The sequence below is a fragment of the Tenrec ecaudatus genome, chromosome X, assembly GCF_050624435.1.
Source record: "Tenrec ecaudatus isolate mTenEca1 chromosome X, mTenEca1.hap1, whole genome shotgun sequence".
In the NCBI taxonomy this organism is placed as follows: domain Eukaryota; kingdom Metazoa; phylum Chordata; class Mammalia; order Afrosoricida; family Tenrecidae; genus Tenrec; species Tenrec ecaudatus.
In genome coordinates this window covers 121,915,456-121,942,764 of record NC_134548.1, presented here as the reverse complement: position 1 = coordinate 121,942,764, position 27,309 = coordinate 121,915,456, and the positions used below count along the sequence as shown (strand labels likewise).

At 41.7% G+C, this 27,309-nt stretch overlaps 1 protein-coding gene and 1 pseudogene across 4 annotated transcripts in view; both read left to right on the top strand.

Annotated features, from left to right (window-relative positions):
• The window catches only part of MID2 (midline 2), a 133,315-nt gene that overhangs the window by 21,365 nt on the left and 84,641 nt on the right, over positions 1-27,309 (top strand). For 3 of the 4 annotated variants that reach the window (XM_075539210.1, XM_075539211.1, XM_075539208.1), the window contains one exon: positions 20,769-20,864. The exons of the other annotated variant lie outside the window; for it this stretch is intronic. In XM_075539210.1, the coding sequence (XP_075395325.1) occupies positions 20,769-20,864 (96 nt within the window). The remainder of the gene's footprint in view (positions 1-20,768; positions 20,865-27,309) is intronic. 4 annotated transcript variants of the gene reach the window in all.
• LOC142435417 (small nucleolar RNA SNORA1) lies at positions 16,210-16,329 on the top strand (annotated as a pseudogene).

The following is a 27,309-nucleotide window of genomic DNA, read 5'->3' as shown; positions in this document are numbered from 1 at the left end:
AGAGGGTCTGTATACAAAAGAGGAAGACCCTTGATGAGATGGATTGATATAGTGACTACAACAATGAGTTCAAACATAGCAGTTGTGTACATGGTGTATGTAGGATCTTGTCCGAACTGACTCAACACACCCGACAAAGCTACAGTAATATTTATTTGCTTAAGAGCTAATAAGCAAACCGTTAATAGGTGAAAGTTCAGAATAAACAGAAACCAGCCTGGTTTCTTAACCTTTATATTCTAATTGCTTAGAGGACTTGAGGTGCTTAATATAGTTCTATAGGTTTTATTTACTTGTCAAGTCTTAACCTGTAGGGTTGAGCTGCAAGACACGTGTTCCCCCAAAAGTCCTACTAGTGGTCTAATTAATTCTTCAATGCCAGTGAATTCTTGTGTGCATGACTTTTGCCACTTAATATTAGGCTTATCAGACTACACATTTCTCCATTACCACTCTCTTCACTTACTTGAACACACAGCTAGCAACTGATCTCATTCCTAATCCAGGCATTGCCTCTGTGTGTGTATATTAGCTCATGAAATGTGCTGCAGTTCTATAAAACTGGTTAAACATTTTTGAATTTTTTATCATCCTTTGAATTCCTTCTTAAAATATTGATATGATTATGTTAATAAATATTGACTTTCATAAAAAGTCCAATTTCAGTGGCTCTCCATCGGTGACAGATTTCAACTCAATATTCAAAACCTCTAACAATTCCCTTCTCATTCTATCCTTTCCCCCTACAACTCACAACCATATAGCCCCCAGGAGCCTACTGTCAGCGAAATAGGTCATTCTCTTTTCTGATTCTGAACTTTCTTTCACTCATGCTGTTTTCTTGGCCTGCTTACTCACCCTACCTCTTCTGTACTGCTCAGTTCAACACCCCCCACCCCCAACCCAACCCAGCTATACCATAAATTCCTTGAAGCAAGGCAACAATGTCTTTTATTTTTCAATATCACCCCTCAATGTCTAGTACACGTAGTGTATGTTCAAGGACCAAATTCACAAATTCATTATTGCAAACATTTTTATTAGTTACACTTATGCATGTGGGCTCTTGTTGCTAAAAGGCTTCATAATGAATTTTCAGGAAACATACCAGCATTTATAGCTTGCTTTTTTTGGTTCTCATCTTATAAGACATAAATCTGCCTTGCCAAATATGAATACTTTTAACGTCTGAAAATATTTCCTGTGAACTACTGACAATGTTAAAAACGAGTGTTACCAAAGTATGGCATGCCCTTAATTTTAAGTGCTTATTCATTGTGATGGCTGGATTTTCCAACTGCCTAACCCTATGGTGACATCTGTATAAAATGGATGTGATTATTATAATTCTCTTTGAGAGTGATGTCTTCACATTTCCATTGTCCACAGCCTGCCAAAAATATAACTGAAGAAAACCAGGGGGAATAGAGGAATTTCCTGAAAGGAATAAATAAGCATATTTTCTTTCTCTCATTACATTTCCACAAATTCATTACTACAAATAATTCTTAAGTGCAGTTCTATTTACATATCAGGGTCTTGTTATAAAATATTGCCTGGCACTCGAGTTAATTTTTTTGTCATGGGACAGTAACACAAACACGAAGGGAGGCTGACTGGGACAGAGAGCTTCAGATTGCTAGATAAAATGAAGGGAGATGTGAGACTTGGAGAATATTCAAAGGAAAGCCACAATTAAACGGAAAACGTTGGCAAAAATGATGCACCAGGATTTTGCCAACATTGATTTTTTTAAAAATTCTTCTTTCTACTAAGTTTCTCTCTGTTATCCACTCACCCGTTCTCACTCTGCCTCTTCCCTCTCCCAGTCATTTGTCTTCTCACCTACTTGATACCCAATTAGGTCTTCCAAGACAGATACTCTCTCAACAAAGATACCAATGGACACTCGACCATTTCTAACTTTGTATGAGTGTGACTATGAGAAAAAGAGAACTCTAGAATAAGACTAGGTTGAGAGAGAGAGGGTGCATTTACATACATATATAAGTGTCTATGTATACACCAAAGTGTATTTCTGCATGGATGAGTAGCTGAGAATGACTATGTGTCAGTATATCTAAATGTATCTATAAAAGTGTGTCATGGTATCTTGGGATATGAAAATTCTTGTGCTAATCTTCTCTGAGTGAGTGCATCGGTGTGAGGGAACTATAAATGTCATGCAAGCTTCCTGTAGCCATCATGTGGAGCTTGTTTGTAGACCAAGAGAGAGTTTTGTGACCAGAACAAGGGGATACTGCGTAGTTTAAGATCAAGAAGTTTTTTTTTTTTTAAAGATCAAGAAAACGATACATCAGGGTTGTATCCGTTCACCATCCTTAATCAATTTATATGCTGGGAAAATAATCTGAGAAGACGGCTTATATGAAGAAGTGCAGAATGTGGCATCAGGATTGGAGGAAGGGTAATTAACAATCTGTGATATGTAGATGACACAATTTTGCTTGATGAAAGTGAAGAGGACTTGAAGCATTTGCTGATGAAGATCAAGGACTGCAGCCTTCAGTGTGGATTACACACCAATATAAAAGAATAATCATCACAACTGGACCAAAAAGCAACATCTTGATAGAGACAATATTGGCATTTTCAAGGATTTTATTGTACTTGCATCCACAATCAGCACCCATGGAAGAAGCAGTCAATAATTCAAACACTATATTGCACTGGGCAAATCTGCTGCAAAAGATCTCTTTTTAAGTGTTACAAATCCAAGATGCCACCTTGAGGACTAAGGTAAGCCTGACCTTAGCCATGACATTTTCAGTTGTCTTTTCATATTTCAAAGGAGCGTTGGTGGTGTAGTGATTATGCCTTGGGCTGCTAACAGTTCAAAATCACCAGCCGCTCCTCAGGAGGGAGACAGGGCTTTCTCCTCCTATAGAGTTATTCTTGGAAACTTACAGGGACAGTTCTTTCCTGTCCTGTAGGGTTGCTATGAGCCGGCACTGACTTGATGGCAGTTTGGTCTTTGCATTTTCATGTTTTATATTTTCCTATGCATGTGAAAGCTGGACAATGGATGAGGAAGACTGAAGAAGAATTGATAACTTTGAATTATGATTTTGGTGAAGATATGAAATATCCATGACCTGCCAGAGCAAACAAATATATGCCGGAAGAAGTATGTCCAGAATGCATGCGCGTTAGAAGTAAGGATAGGGAGATTATATCTTACCTAATTGGAGTATTATCAAGAGGTACCAGTCTACCTTTGGAGAAGACATCATGCTTGGTAAAGTAGAACATCATTAAAAAAGAAGAACTTCAAGGAGGTGGATTGACACAGTGGCTGCAACAATGGGATCAAATGTAACAGTAACTGTGAGGATGGTGCAGGACCAGGCAGTGTTTCTCTGTTGTTCATTGGGTTGTTATGAGTGTTGTTAGCTTCTGTAGACTCAGTTCTGCATGAAACTGTACAGTCCTGAGCCAACAACACAGGACTGTAACAACAACAAAATATCATTAAGAGTCAAGCATTTGAGTCAAGACTTGAGCTCCCTAATGTGGTGACAGTGATGGGGGTAGATATGTGTGTCTGGAGGTGGAGGCTCTATCTGTCATATAATTTCTCAGCTTCAATTCATGGTCATAAAATGATTATTGCTTTTCCCTTTGGTTTCTCAGTGGTCTCTTAAACTGCTCAAGACTTGCTCCCCATTATTCTTTTAGCAAAAAACAATGTCCACATTACTTATAATACACATAAATCTGTACATGTTAGCCTTTTTCTTCTTTTGTGTATGTGGATGGAAATACATTTTCTTCCATCTTTACACAAGCTGTGGTCTGAGACCCACTTTGGGCCTTGGTTCTTTTTCCTTCAAGATTTATATAGATTTCTCTGGCTTTGCTTTCTTAGTATTAATAGGGCCGTGTGTTGGAAGAGATTTTCTGTTGTTTCGTAGTCAGAGGAGAAATTTCTGTTGTTGTAAATGGCCATAGAGCCAGTTCCTTCCCTTGGCGTTCTCATTGTGTGGAGTAGGACTGCTTCAGATGGTGTCCAAGGCAGTGAACTTTCAGAAAATAACCACCAGACCTGTCTCCAAGGAAACCCTAGATGGATTCGAATTGCAAGTCTTTTGGCTTGTAGTCAACATTTGGCATAACTATTCACAAACACCTAGAAGCAAATTGAAGGACCCTGGTGGCATAGTGGATTCCATCTTGGGTTGCTAACAGCAAGGTCAGTAGCTCAAAACCACCAACCTCTCCTTGAGAGAGAGATGAGGTGTTCTACTCCTGTAAAGATGTACAGCCTTGGAAACTCACCGAGGAAGGGCTATCTTGCCCTACAGAGCCAGAATTGACTTTGTTATTGAGTTTAAGGAGCAAGTTTAACAAGTGGGTAACCCAATGATCTGTGCTGCTCTTAACTTTGTGTTGTTTTACCCCAAGTCTTCTCGTTACCATCTGAGAGAAGTTAGCAATCATTAGTCTGAGAAAGACATTGACTCAAAGGTTTTTCCAGGGTGGGTGAAAATCCTGTCTGTTTTTTGTTGGAAACATATTTCAGAAATCTAATATAGAGGAGGAAAGATTAATGTAACAAAAATTATTGAACCAAAAAAGTTAAGTCTGAGGGGGAAAATACAATAATAGCCTTTATGTTCATGAAAGGTTGATAGAATGCGATCACATCCTGGTGTTTATCTCCCCAGAAGATAGAACAGACAGTATTTACAACGGTAGCAACAGGGATTTGAACTAGAGATCCATTCATTTTAACAAACAGGTTGCCCTTCTTTTGTTTATTGAATAGTTACAATGTTGAAGATATTATGGTAGGAATTGGACAAATAGGCAAGGAGATCTAATCCCTGCCTTGAAGGGGCTTTTAGTTTAGTAGGTGAGATTGACAAATAAATAGGAATTCCCAATTTAGTATCCTATTTGAGGTGGCGGTGGTTTGCCCAGGATGCCCCTAAGCACAAAGGAGGGGGAAATGAAAGAAACTCACTGAGCTCATAACCAGGGAATCAGGACTGGGTTTGTTGGAGTAGAAAGGTCAAACTGGAGAGACTGTGAAGAAAGAATTGACAGGATTTAGTGACTAGATCTTGGGCGAAGTAGGCTACTTACAAGTGAGCCTGGTGAGACTTCATCTCAGGTACATTTAGCGTTTTATAAAGAGGGACCAGGTTCTGGAGAATAACATACTTGGTAATTGAGAGGGTCAGGGGATAAAAAGGAAGGCTCTCAACAAGATAGATTGACACAGTGAACGCAACAATGGGCTTCAACATAGGAACAATTGTGCAGGACCAGCGAGTCAGTTTGTCTGTCTTTTCTTTCTCTGAACCCCATATCTCTAGTCTCACATGAGAAATATGTTTTTTCTTGAGATTGGAAACATCACCCTCATTTTATTTGTTTGTTTATCCCCTTCCTCTCTTTTCCTCTCCCCTCTCCCTGACCCCCTCGTCCGTCACCTTCAAATTCTGCTTCTTTTGCTGTGACAACCATTTTCCTTGATTTCTTTTTCTTTCATAATCGTGATCTCATACAGTATTTGCCTTTATGAGATGGACTAACTTTGCTGAGCATGATGTCTTTCCAGTTTGCCCATGGTTATGAGGTGTTTGCCCGTAGTGTTTCATTCTGTTGCACATTCTTTGGCTATGAATCAGAAACACCTGGACAGCACCTAACAAGAACAACAGTGATATTGGTTAGGGACAATGTAGGGAAGAAGTTTGATTATTTTTGAGTAGGATGTTTTGAGGAATGTTGGTACTTGGAAGAAATAGGGGGACTTGGGAGGGCCATCAATTTTAATGGGATGCTTTAACTTCGGATATGTTGAGTTTCATGGGCTTGCGGGACATTCAACATTCTATCATTCATCAAACATTTACTGTAAATACCTGTAAGGTGCCAGACACCAGGATAGGTGTTAGTGTTACAGTGATAAAGACGAATACATTGACCACCGAAATTCTTCTGTTTAGTATGGGGAGACAGACAACTAAGGACACAGCTACCACACCGTGTGATGTGGGCTACAATGGTGGAAATGAAGGGGTGTGTGAGAATGAATAGGAGGAACAGTAAGAGAGTTAGAGGCAGTTTTTAGAAGGCCCATCCATGGATGGGGATGATGAATAGGGTGTAGAGAATGAGCTTTGTAGCCCAGTAATGATCTAGAAGTCAGACATGCAAGAAAGGCAGGGAAAGGAGAAAGGGCGAGAACTGAAGTAGTGCAAGTGGAATACACTATTGAGGCCTCCAGGAAAGGAGAGTTGGCTTTGAGTTCTTTACCCTCTTAGGGGAGGCGCTCTGGTGGTATAGTGGGTTTACTACAATGGGCTGCTAACTGCAAGGTCAGCAGTTTGAAACCACCAGCTACTTATCAAGAGAAAGATGAGACTGTCTCATCCCCTAAAGCTGCTTCTATAAAGAGTGACATTCTCAGCAACCCACAGAGCAGTTTTACTCTGTCCTATAGGGTCGATGTGAGTCAGAATCAACACAATGACAACAAGTGTGGTCTTAGTGTTTTCTCATCTTAAATAAGGAGCCCTGGTGGCATAATGGGCTATGCATTGGGCTGCTAGCTGCAAGGTTAGTGGCTCAAACTTAACCAGGTGCTCCACAATCCCTATAGGATCCCCATGAGTTGGAATGGACTCGATAGTAATGAGTTGTTGTTTTGGAATGATTCTCCTACATGTAATCCAAAGAAATAGTGGATTTGGGCTTTTTGTCCAAATGATCTTTTAAAAGGTTCAAATAATACTTTATGAAGCTTTCATAGTGCTATGCACTTGAAGAGATGACAAAGAAAAGGCTCAGAGATGATTTGCATGGCATTCCTCATAAAGGAAGGGAGAGAAACTCGGATCTCTGCTTAGATTGTTTCAGAAAGAAGGGCGATGGCAGCCCTGAAAGAAGGGCAATGGCAGCCAGCTTGATTTTGCAATGCTTCCGGGTTTGATATTTCACTAATAATCTGTAGTAGATTTTATATATCCAGCATATCACCTGCCCCTCATTTTGGGCCATAGCCTGTATCTGTCTATACAACAGCAAATACATGTTTTGGGATGGAACAAAATTCAGCATAAGGGTGTGGGCTCTAGTTTGTGGACCAGATGGTGTGTTCTGCTGTTGAAAGGCCATATGTAATTGATACATAAAGTGACAGACTGAAGTAAAAGCAAAGTAAGTATTTTAAGACACACAGTTAAGAAAAGAAGGCAGAATGTGACCCTAAAAGCTTGTGAAAATTCAGGCTACTGGCTTTTGGGAGAACTAGGAATGTCTGCATGTAATATCAGTGAAGGCATGTCCATGAATAGCAATGCCACTGGCTATTTTTTTTCAAATGTGAATAAACTTTATTTTAGTATAGTTGTAGGTTTACATAATGGTTGTCAAGAAGTATAAAGTACCCATTTACCCCATCCCCTGTTTCTCTTACAATTGACACCTCATATCTGCATGGTACATTTGTCATAGTGATTCCATGTGGCTATACTATTATTAATTAAAGGCTATCCTTTAGATTTCCTTAGTGAATATTTTCCCCTGTCCAACATACTTCATTGCATTTTGTTGTCTGATCTCCTGAGTTTTCCTTTATTTTTAACATTTTGTTAGGGGTTCATACAACTCTTATTACAATCCATACATATACATGCATCAATTGTATAAAGCACATCTGTACATTCTTTGCCCTAATCATTTTCAAAGCATTTGCTCTCCACTTAAGCCCTTTGCATCAGGTCCTCTTTCTTTCCCCCTTCCTCCCCGCTCCCCTCTCCCTCATGAGCCCTTGATAATTTATAGATTGTTATTTTGTCATATCTTGCCCTGTCCGGAGTCTCCTTTCACCCCCTTCTCTGCTGTCCTTCTCCCAGGGAGGAGGTCACATGTAGATCCTTGTAATTGGTTCCCCCTTTCCAACCCACTCACCCTCTACTCTCCCAGTATCGCCCCTCACACCCCTGGTCCTGAAGGTATCATCCACCATGGATTCCCTGTGCCTCCAGCTCCCATATGCACCAGTGTACAACCTCTGCTCTATCCAGTCTTGCAAGGTAGAATTCGGATCATGATAGTTGGGGGGGGGGAGGAAGCAGCCAGGATCTGGGGGAAAGCTGTATTCTTCATCAGTACTACATTGCACCCTGACTGACTTATCTCCTCCCCTAAACCCCTCTGTGAGGGGATCTCCAGTGGCCGACAAATGGGCTTTGGGTCTCCACTCTGGACTTCCCCCTTCATTCACTATGGTATATATATATTTTGGATGATGCCTTATACCTGGTCCCTTTGGCACCTCGTGATTGCACAGGCTGGTGTGCTTCTTCCATGTGGGCTTTGTTGCTTCTGAGCTAGATGGCCGCTTGTTCACCTTCAAGCCTTTAAGACCCCATACCCTATCTCTTTTGATAGCCGGGCACCATCCGCTTTCTTCGCCACATTTGCTTATGCACCCGTTTGTCTTTGGCGATCGTATCATGGAGGTGTGCAGCCAATGATATGATTTTTTGTTTTTTGATGCCTGATAACTGATCCCTTCGGGACCACGTGATCACACAGGCTGATGTGTTCTTCCATGTGGGCTTTGTTGCTTCTGAGCTAGATGGCTGCTTGTTTATCTTTAAGCCTTTAAGACCCCAGACACTATCTCTTTTGATAGCCGGGCACCATCAGCTTTTTTCACCACATTTACTTGTTCACCCGCTTTGGCTCCAGCAGTTTTGTCGGGAGGGTGAGCATTGTAGAGTGCCAATTTAATAAAAGAAAGTATTCATGCATTGAGGGAGTGTTTGAGTAGAGGCCCAAGGTCCTTCCGCCACCTTAATACTAAACCTATAAATATAGACACATAAATCTATTTCCCCATCCTCATATATATATTTGCCTGTACATGTCTTTGTCCAGACCTCTATAAATGCCCTTTGACTCCTAGCTCTTTCCTCCATCTCCCTTGACTTTCCTCCTGCCCTACTACCATGCTCCATCCCACCTGGGCTACAGCTATACCTCTTCTCTACGCAACCTTACCCTTGATCATTCCCCACCAGGCCTGCCACTCCTCTCTCATCACCATTTTGGGTCCCATGTTGTTCCCTTATCCCTGTGTTTGTTAACACCACTTCCTTACCCCCTCACCTCCCCCTATCCCAAGTCCCCCCGGAACTGTCGGTCCCGTTGTTTTTCCTCCAGATAGTTCATCCAGCCCATCTTATTTAGTCAGACCTGTGGAGATAATAACATGTACGAAAACAAGATATATGAAAACAAAGCAACAGTATACAACCAGACAACAAAACAACAACAACAAACCCCTGACAAAGAACAAAACAAAACACATCAAGAAAAAGCTTGTAGTTAGTTCAAGGATTGTTTGTTGGCCTTTAGGAGTGTTTTCCAGTCCAGTGTGTTGGAGCACCACGCCCTAGCCCCAAAGTCCACTTTCAGCATTCCCTGGGAACCTTGCCACTCCATTCCCTTGCTGTTCCGCTGCACTCCCCGAGTGCTTTGCCTCAGTGTGGTGGGATCAGGTCAGGTGCAATTCCCACACTGTGTCTCTGGTGCTGTCTCCTGTATCGCCCTTGGTCACTGAGGGGCATCATGTCTCATAGTGGGGCCAGACATGTTGTTCTCTCTGTGGACTGGCTGCTTTAATCAGGAACATCATCCTCACGGCCTGGTGGGTCAGGCTGTGCTCCACTCTCTCCTCCTCCCTCTTCATCAGCTCCCCTGTGTTCTGATCAGATATGTCCATCTCCTGGAGCTGCAGAATCATTGTCATCCTTTGAAACAAATTCTTCTCGGGGGAGGGGCCACAGGGAAAGTGGGACCAGACTTCAACCCAGTGCCGCAAGGTGTGAATGCACCATCCCGACGGCGTGGAGTAGGGAACCAATGGAGAGGTCCGGGAGGCTGGCCCCAGCACCCAAAATTAAGTGGATTCCTGCCACTGGCTATTTTTAAAGTTGGTGACGTCTTATGTCAATGAGGAAGGCCTAAGATTTTGGGGCTGGCTGGCCTCTCTTTCCTTCTTCCAACGCCCCCTCCAAACCCCCCTCCGCACCCTACCTGACTTGAAGAAGTAATGTCATAGGCTCCACAAAGTTCAATTCCCATATAATTTGTCTTCAAATTCCAAACCAAATTCCTTGCCATTGGATCAATTCTGACTCATAGAGACCCGATAAAACAGGGCTGAACTGCCCTTTTGGGTTCCCCAGACTGCAAAACTTATACAGGAGGATAAAGCCTCATCTTTCTCCCACAGAGTGGCAGGTGGTTTTGACCTGCTGGCCTTTCAGTTGCCAGGTCAATGTGTACCTCACCAAGTCACTAAGATTCTTGTCAAGGTTTCCATGATATTGCCCATGTACCTTTTAGAAAACCAGAAAAGAGTATAGGTATTGGGTGACATGTGTCAACTGAACAAACAGAAAGTTTGCTAGGATTCAGGACTCACTATGTTGAGTAAGTGTGCATAAGTATGCTCATATGTGTCTGAACCTTCAGAAAACTTGTCACATGGAAATGGTGGCGCAGTGTGCACTGTACAAATGATCTCTCTTGCTTTAATGAAGAACTGGTGGTTTGATGGATAGCTAGGTTTCTTGAGGGAGCCAATGAGAAAGTTACCGGAAATAACTTGTCTAGTGCAGTTTGGAAAATGCAGCAATTATTTAAGAAGGTTAGAGAAGTCCTTTCATTTTATGGGATGCTGTCTGCAAGAATAGCCTGTGCCTGTTTTTCTCAGGAATGACCAAACATTTTCCTCTTGGGGAAGGGTAATAGACAACAAAAAAAGCATCTACTGTCAATGAGTTGATTCCAACTCGTACTGACCTTCTAAAGGATTTCTGAGACTGCAAATCTTTAAAGGAGCTGCCAGCCTCATCTTTTTCTTGTGGAATGGTTGGTTGGATTGAACCACTGACCTTGAGCTTAGCAGCCCAACACACTTCGTCCATCATGCCATTGGGGATCTTTAGGAAAGGGTAGAACAGAACCCCCTAAATCTGAGTTTATACAACACAAATAAAGGGGGAAACTCGGGTCAAAGTGGCATCCAGTGTGGACTGCCAGTTCAGCTAATTCTCACTCACTGCCACCGAGTCAGTGCCGACTCATAGTGACCCTAGAGGACAGGGTAGAACTGCTTCTGTGAATTCTTGTGAGTTTCTTTGACTGTAAATCTTTACCGGAGTGGAAAGCCCCATCTTTGTCCTGAGGGAGTGGCTGGCTGGTGGTTTTGAAATGCTGACCTTGCAGATCAGACGCAGACTTTTAAAGCATCTCATTGGTGGAAATCAGCGAAACTGTCCCCTTACTTTTCGCTGTTTAAGTTTTGTGAGAACTATAATGATGGAAACAGCTAGATGGAGGTGGAGCTCTCACAATTTCCTGCGATAAAATGGCTCCTGTAGCCTCACAACAGGGGGCGCGCAGAAGGAACCAGAGGTAAACTCCTCTAGCAGGAAATGGAAACTGCATCCTGATCTCCCTGCCAACTGCCTGTCCTCTGTTTCCTCCCCAGCAGCTATCTCCATTCCAATCTCCCCTGCCACTTTGGCTCTCTCACTGTCACCGTTCAGCTGTTCTCAGTAAGTTAGGCTAACTGGGCTTGGATTGAGGAACCAGGCCCAGTCATTAATTGAATGGCACCAGAAAAGAGCAAAACACACTCATTTTTAAAACCCAAAAAGGGACATGTTTAGTTTTACAAAAGGACATTTTACACACACACAACACACACATAACACACACACACTACACTCCTTGTTTACTCCATCCGAGTAATAGACAAGATAATTACTTGGCCAAATCAAATCGTTAAAACCTGGAGTGGCCTCCCATGTTTTCAGTTTGAAATGATTCATCAGTGCTAGGCCCAGAGAGAGGAGGGTGAGGAAATAGACTACATAATTGCTTCCCTTTGCATATGTTCATTATCGAGAATCAATTCCAATTTGAGAGGAGGCTTTAATTCCTTGTAAATGAATCGGAAGTGAGTAAGTAAATGTTCAGTGTTTTCCTCAAATTATGTCTCGTCGTGTAAGAAAACAGTGGCAAAAAGCCATCAACAGATGGTGGTTTCATTAGCCAAAGATTTATTTTTCAAGGCATTTTCATATTAATGAAGTAAGGTTGGAATTAGAGCCATCTTGTCAGTCCTAGTTCTGGGTTGTGAAAATGTGCTGGCATTCTGCAAATTGCCAGGGGGACTGAGAAAAGTGATCATTTACCACAGTTTTGCGATGGCAAAACCCAAGTTCCATAATCTCAACAGACCCCAAATTATGTGTTCAGCCTTAATTTTTGTTTTCAGTGGCTTTGTAGAAACCATGAGTCTCCGTAGTGGGCCATAAATGAGTGACACACAGCAGGGGCCCTAGCCTGCCTCTGCAGTATGCATTATTTATAAGACAGCAGCTTCGTGACAAGTGTTGCAACAGGTTGTGTGTACTTGTTAAGCAACATTCTCCCCATGGAATCCTGCGTTTTAATGGAATCATATTGTAGCTGGAAACACAGATTTCTAATATTTATTTGCTCTGGGTTCATCACGCTATGTTTTAGTTACTTAATATGTCAATATAACTTCCTACCACAGCCACATCTATGGTCCCATGAGGTTATAAATCCTGACTGGTGAATGGGACATAGCTAATGCAACAGCTGCCCTCAGACAACATATTTTTCTTTCTTTCCTAGCAGTTTTATTGGTACATAATGTACCATATCATACATTTGAATAGTTCAATCATTCAGTCATATCAAGGGGAATTGTACAATCACCACCACACCTATTTTAGAGTCCCCCCCATGATGAAATCGCCTTTAAAATGTGTTGTGCAATTGTGCAATTCCCTCCTTATCGTCCATCCTCCACTCCTGCCTGCCCTATAACTCCTTGTATCCTATTATCATTATACCTCCCTCCTCCTGTGCTTCACAGCTGGGAAACCCAACAGAAAGCAAAGAAAAACAAATCCATTTAGGTGGTAAGGATAAGATCCTATTAGTATACAGACAAAAAAGAACAAATAATGTGTAAGAGGGAGAAGAACCCCATCGGCATTCAGAAAGCCAGGGAAACTATTTCTGTCATGAAAAAATTAAGAGATACTTGCACCGAGTACAAATTCAGGTCGAGAAAACATATTTTTGTAAGTTCTCTTGTCTATAAAGTGATTGCCCTGCTAGACATAGAATGGTATAACCCAAACCCACTGCTTTCTAGTCGTTTTCAACTCACTGCGACTCTCTAGGCGGGCAAAGTAAAGCTGCTCCACAGGGTTTCCAAAGCACTAAATCCTTACAAGGGATGGCAGCCTCATCTTTCTCCTACGGAGCTGCCAGTGGGTTTGAACCCCAACCTTGAGGTTAGAAGCCATGCTTACCCTGCAGTGCAACCCCGACTACTTGCATATCTATTTGCTTGTTCTGGCTTATATACATACTGTACATCCTATCTAAAAGTTTACTGGGTCATAGTAAACTTACAGGCAGTTGGATGCTGCTGCCTCTATAGCTTCAACTTAGAGGCAGTTGCATGCATGTCTTGAATGTTATAGCATTGCCTCCCTGTTTAATTTTCTTTTGAAAATATTACCAGGAAGTGCATCATGGCTGCCAGCTGTAGGATCGCAGCCAGCAGGAGGCAAAGGAGAAGTATCACTTTAGAAGTTTAAAAAAACAAACAAACCATACAGATTGAAAATCAGTGAAAGCTATAGTTTCTGATTTAAGCCTATCCCACTCAGCAACCCACAACAATCCTGTACAGCAAAGAAGAAAAATTCTCCAAACTGTCAAAAGATCAGCTTCACAGAAAGGCACTAAGAGCTGCCCCAAATGGGAGTGAAACCATTACCAGAGGAAGGGGCTCCAAACATGTGCGGAAAAAAATGGAATGAGCAGATCATGAACTTTTTGAAGCCCCCTTATCGATAGACAAAACACATTTTTCTCCCTTTCACACACTGATGGCCACTGCTAAAGCACAAAGCTGATTGAGAATGCTTAAAGAAAAAGCAGGCCCAGACTATGCTAAAGTGTTTGCACAAGGTCCAAACCCCCTGATGGAATGTGGATGTTAAGTGATGCTTGACTGTAAGGCATTTTTGATACATGGGATTTCCATCGATCTAGAAATCTTTAAGGAGTCCTGGTGGCCTGAGATTCCCAAAGTCAGCAGTTCGAAACTAACAACTAACTGCTCTGGGGGAGAAAGGTGGGGGTTTCTGCTGTCAAGAGTTAAAATCTTGGAACTCACGGAGGCAGTTCTACCCTGGCCTACATCACTGTGAGGCAGCATCAACTCACAGTGACTTGTTTACTATGTACTGTACTATGTTAGCCTAGGGGGAACCACCAACTGATTGGGTCCAAACCAATGCCCAATCTCCAACTTAAACAGAACCTTTTTTAAACTGCAGCTCTATTACACTCACTTTAAGGGCGTACTTCTGAAGAGTAGTCGATTCGTAGCCTCAGCTTCTGTTACAACAGACTTAGTCTTCAATGCCATATAATTTGCCACTTGTTTCTAAAACTCTACTGAATTTTTTACCACACAAGGTCATAGGTGACCCCTAATGACTAAATTCAACTGCTTTTTATCCACCCTTATACTTCTTGCACCCTCTGCAGATTTAACAATGACAAATATTCTCTTCAAACTCACTTTTCTCTTGATTATTCTCACAACTTTGCCCAGATTCTGTTTTCCAACTACCTGGAATATTGCAACTGCCTTCTAACTGGGCTCTCCTATCTCATTCTGCTCCATGTTTTGAGTAAGGTTAATCACTTTGACGCAGCCCTCATTATGGCATTGCCTTGCTCAAGCAAACCCACATTGTAAACCCACATTGCTTCAAGAAATAAGGATGCGTTACTCTCCTAGAGTAGTGTAAGGGTCCGCTAGCTGAGTTCCTTTGTAAGGGGGTCAAGGCCTTTGTAAGGGGTTTTCTAGCTGATTTCCAGTCTTGTCTCCCAGCACCCTGTGTCCTAGCAAAACTGAGATCCCTTGTTCTAGAGAAGCTAAACTATGGTTCCCTGAAAATGCCCAAAACTTTATATCTTTTTACGTTTTCTTATGACTTTCTCCAGAACCCCACCCCACCCATCTTTGTTTTTTAATTAAAAGTTCATTTTATTAGGGGCTCTTAAAAAAATCTTATTACAATCATTTGTATCAGGCATATTTATATATATGTTGCTATTATTCTTTTCTACACAATTAGTTTCTATTGAGCCCTTGGTATCAGCTCCTCTCGCCCCCCCCAACTTCATCACCCCTTGATAGATTATAAATGGTTATTATTTTCATATCTCACAATGACGGTTGTCTCCCTTCTCCCATGGTTTCTGTTGACCTTCCCCCTAGAGGGGTGTGTGTGGTTGTGTGTTGATCATTATGATCGGTTCCCGCTTCCTTCCCTCCTCCTCAACCCCCCCCCCCTTGTTCCTACTCTTCTCATACCACTATTCACATTCCTGCTTCTGGATTCTGTGTGTCGTGAGAGCTCTTCTTATCCCATATCTATACCTGAGTACATGCTCCGGTCTAGTCCGAAGTAAGAGAGCACTGGGAGGATGGTTGGTGGTGGTCATGGTGTGGGGGGGTGTTCAGAAAGCCTCAAGGAACCAGAAGAATATTGTGTGTTTCATCGGTGCTTTACTGCACCTTGGTTGGCTCATCCCTTCCTGTGACCCCTCTGTAGGGGTGTCCCATTGTCAACAGATGAGCTTAGGGTCTCTGCTCCGACCTTCCTTGTTCTTAACAATATGTTTTTGTTTGTTTGTTATGAGTCTTCTGATGCCTGTTACCCGATCCCGATGACACCTCATGATCACACAGACTGGTGTGCTTCTTCCATGTGAGCTCTCTGCTGGATGGCTCCTTGTTTCACTTCCAGCCTTTAAGAACCCCAGATGCTATATCTTCACCCCATCCATCTTTATCCATTCAAAGTCTACGTAGCCTTCAACACCCATCTTAATTTCACGTTCTCTTTTATCTGTGAAGTTATTTTGCCATGAATATATGGTCAATGCTTTTGTTGTATCAAGTCTCAGAACTTCCATTTCATTGCTTTTCTGACAGCTATTTAACTTAGAGACCTTGTCCATATCAATGTTGGCTACCATTCTCTTGTTTTCACCTTTTCCATCTCTTCCCTTTGCTCAGGAGAAGGCCACAGATTAACATGTTAGCAGGATTAAAGAAGTTAAGATGATGGCTGAAAGGATGACAGGTTTTGCTTCCATCACTGTTGATTAATTTCATTGGTGACAATGAGACCTGTAACACTTTGCTCATGCAATACTAAAAGTTAGCAATGTAGAACTATTTAGCACTAATAATAGTTCCCCAAAAAACATAAATATACTTTCTACTTCTCGGGCCCAAAAGGGAATAACAGAATTTTCAGCCATGAAATGTTTGACATTTGTCCATAATGGAGGTTAAAGTGGTGTAACCAGAAGAATTGACAGATCTGAGATTAATGCCTACTGGACAACAGTGGCTCATTAAAAAGGGCTATATTGAAGATGAGCTGTTACAAGATTTAGAGGAACTAAATAGCTACCGATGGGTGACAAAGACATGTAAAACTCCTTAAATAAAATTTATTAACATTAAATAAAATTTATAAAATAAAAATGTTTACAATTGTAAAAAAGAAGAAGAGGAGACGCTGTGTCTTTGGCAGAGGAAAATTGAGTACATGGCGAAAAACAATTTTTCCTTCAATGGTGATAAATAAATGAATCGAGATCTAGCAAGATGAAAAGCAGTGGTTAAACTACTCACCCTAGAAATACATGTATCCATATAAATATATCCTCTGAGATATATTCATGGATAAGTGACAAGGAATGAAGGAGCCACCATTACTTGGGCCATGAGAGTCTTTTCCCCACCACCCTTGAACTAAAAGCATGAACCTTGAACAACTACAAACCATAGGAATCATGGAGACTGCAGGGAAATAATGGGCATGATCAAGGGAAGGAATGCTGGCAGAACATGGGCCGAGTTGTTGGGATATTAAATTTGGAACTGCCTTTGTGAGGTGTTGAGATGCGTTGAGAAGATACTGCGACAGATCCTTAGAGCAGAAGCGACAAAGCTGAAGACCTAGGAAAAAGGAGGGATAATACAACCCCTGATCATCCATCTAGACTCAGTGAAATAGCTTTCTGTTTTTCATATAAGGAATCTCCAGAAACTTCAGGCTCATTACCATTGAGTTGATTCTGACCCTATATAGAACTTCTGAGGCAGATAACCTCAACTTTCTCCCGTGGATCAGCTGATGGGGGGTGAACCACCTACCTTGTGATTAGCAGTCCAATGCTCACCTGACAGCATTGCTCCACCTGAGCTTCGTCTTAAACTGAAGTAATGACATAGTTTTTCTTTCCCCCATGAAATTGTACCCGAATCCAATTTTTAAATATTATTTTTAAGAATCACATTTCTTTGTTTATTTTTAAAATGTATCCACATGTAATTTAATTAGAAAGCGCAAATGTAAGATTCTAAAAACACATGTTCATAACTTATACGAAGTATACACTACAATTAAGACAAAATGGCAATAGAATTGTGAAGTCTTTGAAACTGGATAATAATGAAAGTGATACCCCCCCAAAAAATCAGAAAAAATATCCACTGGCTGGAGCATTCATAGTACCAGTTTTTCCCACTAGGCGAGCATCAATCAACTAGCTCTGAGTTAATGCACCAGTGGCGTCACCTGGGAAGGTTTTCTCTGGTCACAGTGAATTTTTCATGAACGCAGTGTTGCTCAAACCTCATTTTTTGTGATGGCCCAATTTAAGTGAACAGTGTGCGGCTATGAAATTTTGTTTCTTACTCAGTAAAAATGCCGCAGAAACTGTTGTGATGTTGAACACAGCTTACAAGGACAGCGCCATGGGAAAAATTCAAGTGTACGAGGAGTTTTCTCGTTTCAAAAAGGTGAAATGTCGATTCATAACAAACCTCATTCTGGATGTCCATCAACAACCTAAACAGATGAAAATGTGGACAAAACTTGTGCAGTTGTGTTCTAAGATCGAAGACGGTCCATTGAAAGAGACGAGGAGGTTATCTGGATTATCTTGGAGCTTGGTTCAGCAAATTTTAGTAGAAGATTTGGGAATGAGAAGGGTCACTGCAAAATTTGTGTCTCCGGTTCTGACTGACCAGGAAAAAGTGTTAAGTGGAAACTGTGCTTTGAAAGACCAGCTCCAAAGCAACCCAGACTGTTTTTTTTCAAGGTTATTACTGGTGACAAGACATGTGCTATCCTTACAACCTGAAAGCAGACATCAGTCAAGCCATTGGAAGACACCATCATCGCCTCACCCCCCCCCCCCAAAAAAAAACTCAAGTGAAATGAAAGATCAAGATGATGCTCATTTGTATTTTTGATATAAGGGTGTTAGTGCATTTGGAGTTCGTTCCACTAAGTCAAAAATCAAGAAATCCAGCTTTCTGTTTTGAGCAGTGGTTCTCAACCTTCCTAATGCCTCCACCCTTTAATACTGTTCCTCGTGTTGTGGTGACCCCCAACCATAAAATTATTTTCCTTGCTACATCATAACTGCAATTTTGCTACTGTTTTGAATGGGACGACCCCTATTAAAGGGTCATTCGACCCCTAAAGTGGTTGCGACCCACAGGTTGAGAACCGCTGAGATGGAGATTATGAAAAGTTTGCCTAATGGTGTATGACAAAGTGGGCCTGGTTTTGCCACCACTATGATGCAGCTGCTCACGTAGGCATCTCAGTGCACCCGTTTTGGGCAAAAAACAGAATGCCTCTCTTGCCCCACGCACCTGACTCACCGGACCTTGCTCGTGCGACTTCGTTTCCACAAATGAAGAGGGACTTGAAAAGATAGCGATTTGATCATGTGAAAGAGGTGAAGCAAAAAATGGAGAGAGGTGCTGTCAGCCATCCAAACAGATGAGTTTGAAAATGTTTCCAAGAATGGAATCAGAGATTTGACAAATGTATTAAGTGTAATAGAGAGTACTTTGAGGGTGATAAGGTTGTTTCACAAAAAAGTTAAATACATAGCTTTGAAAATAAATTTTGTTTTTTAGGATATATATATATATATATAAAATGTGGTTTAAAGGATAGCTGAAGGAAAATGTGTAGCCTTAAATGCATTTATGTCAAAAAGATAAATAACAAACCACGATTTAAATGGAATGAGCTATAAAGGGCCAAACACCCAAACCAAAAATCAAAACCTGGAAAATGTATAATTGAGATGAGCAAAACTTAATGAAATGCAAAAGCAGTGACAGATGGTCAACAAAATTAAAAAATGATTATTTGGAAAGAGATTCTAACACGATTGAGTTTAAAAAGAGAGGGAGAAAGGAACCAACAACCAAGCAAGCAAACAAAGAAGAACCTGAACTCACTGCCATCAAGTCGATTCCAAATCTCACAGCGACCCCATAGGACAGAGTAGAACTGCCCCTGAGGGTTTCCAAGTAACCACTTGTCCCAGGGAAGGGAGGGCTAAAAGTCTAGATATGGGGGATGGAATCTTAGTATCATTTTAAGATTATAGAGGAAAATATCTTTAGGGCTTCAAAGTGAAAATAAAAAACACCTTAAAATAAATGAGAGCCATAAATAAGGAAGATAGATTTTCTCACTAGCTGTCATTGACTCTATAGGACACAGAAGAAATGCCCAGTGTTAGTTTTGCATAGTATTATAAGTACATTATTATATTAAGCTGATTTGCCAGTTGTTTCTCATAAGTACCCTAAATGTTGTACCCGAAAGCTATGATGAACAATATACTTGGTATTTTGAAGTCTAGCGTATTTCCATTGTGCCGAAGAAGGAAAGCTATGAAGAGAAGTGATAGTGTTTCTGAACTTAGATAGCATTTTAAAAATGTAAAACTCACCTATGATTAGAAACTCTTACTAACACATGACAAAACTCATGGAATACTGAGGTAAAGATGTGACTGAGAGCTAGAGGTCTAGCTGTTCCAATTCAGTCCTGGTTTGGCCACATACCAGCTATCTGACGGTACCAAACGTTTCGCCCCTTTATGGCGCTCAGTTTTCTCATCTATGTAATGTTGACACCTACTTCATGGTTAGTCAGTGATATCTCTGAGATAGAGTGACACAGTGGGTGCAACAATGAGCTCAAGTATAACAATATTTGTGAAGCTAATGCAGGACCAGGCGGTCTTTCGATCTGTTGTGCATCGGGTCACTATGGGTCAGAACTGACTCGATGGCACCTAACATCAGTGACATATGTGAGATTGCCTAGCCTAGTATCCAACAAGTTGTAATATTTTAATATAACATTCTTAGTCTACTTATCTTTTTAAAACATCTAGTCTCGCTTTGTCCTAGGGGAGAATAATTAAGGGGGCAAGATAAGATAAATAACCATGGAATATTTTCAAAGTTCAAAAAATACTAGAGCAAACATAAGGTTGCTAATGACACTGAATTTCCGTAGCCACAATTATGGTTGCATTCTTTTCCCTAATGATGACAACGTGGAGCAAATGCCCAGCATTATTTGAGAACAGTGCTTGGCATGTAACAAGTGGTCTGTGAATATTTGAAATATTTGTCAACCGAGTGACTGATCTTCACATGCTAGTTCTCAAGCTCATTGCGTGTCTGTTCTTCTTTCCCTCCTATTCCGGTTTTCTTCTGGTTTCACACTTGGCGATGACAGCAAACTCTGGAGATGAACCTCACCAACCTAGTAAAGCGCAACAGCGAACTAGAAAATCAAATGGCCAAACTAATACAGATCTGTCAGCAGGTTGAGGTATGTAACAGAAATTCTTGTGATTCTCTCCCCCTTCTGCTCCCCCCCGCGCCCCCCCCCGCCACCTCTGAGGATCTGGAGCAGCCTTTGGGGGAACTGTTTAATTTTGCCATCATGTAGCTTAGTTATTTGGATTGAAGGACTGAATAGTACTTGCAGAAAACTGTAGGATGTTTCTTCCAAGAAAAGTTACAGATAACAATTGTTTTGAAGGAGGTAGTGCTAGATGAGGGTGGGGGCTGGGAACAATAGTAGTGTGAGGAAACAATTCTTTCTCCTTTACGAATAGCAAGCAGACTGAGAATCGGATAGGAAGTGTGTTTTATCAAGTGGACTGTGGATTTTGGGAAGTTGGGCATCTTAAGTTGTTGGGGTAAAGATCTATTGTAACTGTCACAATAGTTTCAGGACTACTCCTCTCTCCTGGTCCTAGTTTTCTCCTCGCTTCACCTCCTGCTCATTTTTCTACTGATGCTATGCACCTTACTGGCCCTCACTCATTCTCTTTTCCACCTGGGGGTGGGGCTTCAAATTTTCTTGGGAAATTTTTGTTTCCTTTTCCACTTTTATTGTGAGCTTACATATCAGATCATCATTTTTGTATTCAACCATGTGAACAGCTTATGAAACCTCCCAATGGCATGTTCTGTCTCCTCCTCCCCACTTTTTTGCCTGTCTCCCTCTAGTAGGATATTATCCTCCCCTTCACTCAAGTTCACACCTGTCTACCCTCTAGCCTACTGCTTCCCCTCCCGTCCCCTTCTACCCCTGGTGGTCATCATCAAAGTCTGCTTCTTTTGCTTTGAAAACCTTTTCTTGATTTTTTGCTCTCTAACAACAGCTCATACAATCTTTGTCATTTTGCTTTTGACTAACTCCACTCAGCCTAATGCTCTACCCATCCTTCCATGTCGTGAGGTATTACAAAGCTATGAGGTATCATTATTCTTTAACGATGTACATAATATTCCCCAGTGTGTTTGCACCAAAGTTTGTTAATATATTCTTCTACTGATGGGAATTTAGATGGTTTCGTGCTACTGTGATGAACATGGGAGTACATGCACCTGCCCTGGTATGTTCCCTATTTCTGTAGGATAGAGAGCATGTAGTGAATCGCTATGAAAATTCCATTCTATTTATATGATCATTCCTATTCCCAATTGTTTGAGGAAGCGCCGTGCACTTTCCACAGTGGTTGATATTGCTTTACAGTCTCCCCAGCAGGGCCTGAGAGTTCCAGTCGCTCCATATCCTCTCCAGGAGTTTTTTCCTGATTTTTTTGAACTTCCCTATCAATTCTGCGGGGAGCTGAGATCTCGGGGTTGTTTGGATTTGCATCTCTGGGATGGCTAGTGATCTTGAGCATTTCTTTGCATTTGTTGGCTGTCTGAGGATCTTCTTTGGTAAACTGTCTGTTCCTGTTACCCAAGAGAGTGATTCATTATCTTTCATTCCATTTTTCCACCAATTTTTAAGCCTCCTTGTATTCTGGTTATCCACAAAAGATTGATATATTAAAGTGTTTTGTGAATTATAAAGGGTTAAACCAGAGTAAAGTTTTCAGAAATTGTTATCGACATCAAGTCTTAGATCTCAGTTTAGATGAGGAGTCAACCTCTTCTTAAGTGAGCATAGTAAAAGAAGCTGTTATTTCTCTCTTCCTCTGAAGAGTATGACATGTCAGCTGGAACGTTTGACTTATGTCGATTTTGGGGGAGAGGTGGTGTTAGGACTCAACGTTTTAAGCAGATTGAGTAAAATATTATTATAGGACTCCTTATGAGCATTGGTTGGATAAAAATGTTTCTGCTTGTCTTCATTGATTGTGCTGGGAAGGTGAGCATCTCAGAGGGCCGGATTATTAGAACAAAGTGTTCTTGTGTTGAGGGAGTACTTGAATAGAGGCCCAATGTCCATCTATCTGCTGCCTTAATACTAAACCTATAAAAAATGCACACAGATCTATTTCCCCATTGTCATCTATAAATATATTTACATATGTACATGCCTGTATTTAGATCTCTAGAAATGTTCTTTGCCTCCTAGTTCTTTCCTCTATTTCCTCTGACTTTCCTCTTGTCCCACTATCATGCTCAGCCTTCATTTGGATTCCAGTAATTCCTCTCGGTTACATTGCCCTCGATTCAAGCCCTATCAGACCTCCTACACCCTCCTTGTCATTGATTTTCAGTCACTGTTCCCTTGTCCCTGGGTTTAACACCCACTTCCTTCCCCCCCTCCCACTCTCCCACCCCCCCACCTCCAATTGTCATCCAGTTGTTCTCTCTTCCGGCTTGTTTATCCCAGACATGCAGAGACAACAATATGCACAAACACAATACTGAGCAAAACAAAGCAACAATAGAAAATAAAACAATAGCTACGACAACAAAAAGCTAATGACCAAAAAAAGAGAAAAGCCTATAAATAGTTCAAGGTCTATTTGTTGTCCTTTATGAGTATTTTCCAGTTGAGTCTGATAGGGTGCCACACCCTGGCCCCATAGTCTATTTTTGGTGTTCCCTGGGCACTTCATTGCTCTACTTCCCTTGCTGCTCTGTTGCTCGCCCCCAGTGTCTCCCCTCAGGGTGGTGGGGTCGGGGGGGGGCACAATTCCCACCGTGTGTCTCCAGTTTTGTGCCCGTGGTGCTATGAATCAGTGAGGAACATCGTGTCTTGTAGTGGGGCCGGTCCTATGGTCCTCTCTGCATTGGCTGCTCTGAGCAGAAATATCGTCCTGAAGGCTTTTTGGGCCAGGATGTGCTTCACTCTTTTTTCCTCCCTCCTCATTTGCTTCCGTGTGCTCTGATCAGACACATCCCTCGTCATGACTTATAACTTTGGTGCTGTGCTCTGAACTGAATTCATCTGGAGGGAGGAGGGGCTGTCCACTTAATTGGTCATGGGGCCAGCCCCTTCGGCCTCTGTATTGGTTCCCTGCTTCATGCCAATGTGTTGCGTTCTTGTCTTGGAGCACTGGGTTGAAGTCTGCTCCCTCTTTCCCTGTGGAGATATAAGCAATTGGACATCCCCTTTACAGAAGGGTTGTGGGGTGAAGATGGGCCAGTCAGGGAGCAGTATAGCACCGCTGAAACATACCGCTTTCCTCTGGTTCTTTAATGCTTCCTCCCCACTCCCACCCCCACTATCATGATCCTAATTCTACCTTACAAATCTGGCTAGACCAGAGCATGTACATGGGTACAGATAAGAGCTGGAAACACAGGGAATACAGGACTGATAAACTCCTCAGGACCAATATTGAGAGTAGCCATACCAGGCAGGAAAGGGGAAGATATGGGGAGAAAGAGGGAACTGGTCACAATGACCTACCAGGTGGATGGACATCAGCCAAGGGAGTAAAGGTGGACATTGTAAGGTTTATTGGGGCACGAAACAGAACTAAAGATCCAACTGGCAAAGTTTTAGAAGCAGGCTTTATTGAGAAGCTTGTGGGCGGGTTCAGCAACTCAGGGTATTGAGCTATTGAAACCGCACAGGGAAACAGTCCTGGCAGCGTTTTTATGCCCACTGCTGGCAGGCACAGCTGGGCAGGATCAAAGCTGGGGAGGGTCTGAGCACACAGGTGCTTCAGAAGGGAGAAGGTCGTTAATCTTATCTATATGTCAAGGACGGGTGGAGTGACCATATCTTTAAAGAACGTCCTGGCTCTGGGTATGTTTGGTTCTCAGAACTTGTGGTTTTCAGCGAGGGGAGGAGAGGCAAGCGAGGGGTGAGTTCTGAGAGCTAAGGTGGAGGCGCCGAACTCAAAATGGAGTCCCTGTGCCAAGAACAAGCAGACATCAGACAGTGTAAGACATGACAAAATAATCATAATTTCTAAACTTCCAAGGGTTCATGAGAGAGGGATGGAGGAAGAGAGGGGGGGAATGAGGAGTTGATACCAAGGGCTCAAGTAGAAAGAAAATGCTTTGAAAACGATGATGGCAACATATGTACAAATGTGCTTGACACAATGGATGTATGTCTGGATTGTGGTAAGAGTTGTACGAGCCCCCAATAAAATGATCTAAAAAATGTTTCTATAACAGTTCTAGTCTAGTTCCAATCTTATGTGTATGACCAATAATTAAAAGGGTGAATGTTTATTTTAAACAATAAATCTATTAAGATTTTATGTCAGTCCCACCTGAAACTTCCTATTTAACAAATTGGAAAATTTTCTTATTAGACAAAGAATCCTCTAATTATATGAATAACCATCCCCTGACTGTATGTCTTAAAATTATTGGGTCTTTATAGCAGGGTGTACTTTTACATACTGTAGAAACTTAATCCTTGATGTGCACTACATATATGGAAGAGAGAGATGCAATACATAAGGCAATGGTTGAGTAGACATGTGAAATTGTGGAATATTGCTGTTGTTAGGTGCCCTCAAGTCAGTTCTGACTCATAGTGATCCTGTGCACAACAGAACAAAATACTGCCCAGTCCTGGAGCACCCTCACAATTGTTCCTGTATGTGTGCCCATTGTGGCAGTCACTGTGTAAATCTTGGAAAGAGCCTTCTTCTTTTTAGCTGCCCCTCTACTAGACTAAGCATTTGTCCTTTTCTGGGGACTGGTCTTGCCTGACAACATGCCCAGACGTGTGGAAGAGGATCAGAAGACCGTGGAGTAGGGCGGAGGAATTAAGAAGAAGCATAAGAAAGGAAAGAACATTGGCACGTGAATAGAAAAATTGGGTTCTAGACTTGACTCTGCAAGTCACGGGTAGTATGAATTTGAGTAAGCCATTCAGCCTGTTGGTTCAGTGTCCGTACCTATGAAATGGGGGCTTGACTTGACTCTATGGCTTCTAATATCTTTTCCTGATTCCAGATACCATGATTCTATGAATGTTCCCTTTATTCCCTTCTCCTTTCTTTTCCTCCTCTCCAAAATAGGAGAAACACAGCATTGCAGTTTTCAGCTAGCCCAAATGCCTCTTTCTCACTAATAAAGATTCTGATTACGCTGTTAGATTGCTCTAACCGAAATCTACACTGTTTGATGAGACAAGGGAGTATTGTAAGCAGAAAATTAAATAAGGGCCCTTTTGGCTTATGATTTGCATTACTGAGGGTCGAGTAACAGCTAATAATGAATAAAATATGGCTACAAATTTTAATCCTCACCTTATTCATTCCCACCCAAAAGACTATTGTACAGAGCATATTATAGTCAAAGTGGCCAATCATCTTGCATATCATTAATATGAAAATTTACATCGGTTTACCCTAGTACATCCTTAACATCCAATCTGTCCATCCCTGGTAAGTTTATCACTGTGGCCAGCCTCATCCAATCATAGCCCTGTTCTCGCCTTTCCCAGCTCATCCCACCAAGCAAACCTTAATATTGAGGGCCTCCACTGGGCTCAAGTGGCAGGAGTTAGTTTCAAAACAATCCCATCATTGTGTTAGTAGAGGAGGACTCATTCTGACCCTTTAGATAACAGGTGATATTTTAACAGAGCCTTTCAGACTTTTTATTCCCACCTAAGCCCAAAGAAATTACCTTAGTGCTGCCAGGTAGAAATAAAGTAGGAGGGCAGATAAACCAGCAGTAGAGGTGTTTAAGATCCTTAAGACATCCTTAGGGATGTTTGTTAGAACCTATCATATAGGTCACTGCTCTGGCTACACAAATGGTCAAGCATTCGAACGATCCCATCTGTTTGTATGTGTGGCACTATACCCAGGTACGATGAAACAAACAGCGCTGACATGGTTTCTTTCCTCGAAGGGAAAGATTATACAATAGAAAATCCATCTGATGTAGATAAGCATGTGCAGGAAATAAAGACAATTAAATCCAGGAAAAGTAAAGCACAGCATTATATGCCAAGGGTGAAAACATATTTTAGGAGTTAACTTTTGCAGTCTAAACAATTTAGGATTTCTGTCTTTGACAGGGGCCCTAAGGGATGGTTGATGGAATACCACGATTGTCTTCTATGACATCATAGCTTCTGAAAGGTTAGGGACATGCTCTTAACTAACCCTTAATAATAGGGTGAATCAGGGTACTTATTATAGTCATTCAACACAGAGCCTATGTGTCCAGAAGGCTTCAGGACAAGCCCCAGGACTAGAAATGCAGTTAAAGAAGGGACGTGAGACGGCATAAATACTTATAAATACTTCATAAAATGAAATTAATTGTAGGATGCTGCCAGTTTTCTCACTGCTTCTAATCTAGATTTGTCTGTAGCGAATGACTATATTTACAATGCAAGCCAGGCAGTTCAAATTGGGCGGAGGTGGAGGATACCAGTTAAGGCACTTCTGAGAAAACTGGAATAGGCTCTTTTCCTGCCAAACCTGTTCCCCTTCCCTATTGTTTGCAAATGTTTTTGTCACAGATTGACTTTCCAAAAAGGAACCATAAATACAGCCTCTCTCTCCTGGCTCTTTTTCCCTGTCCTCTATTCTCTT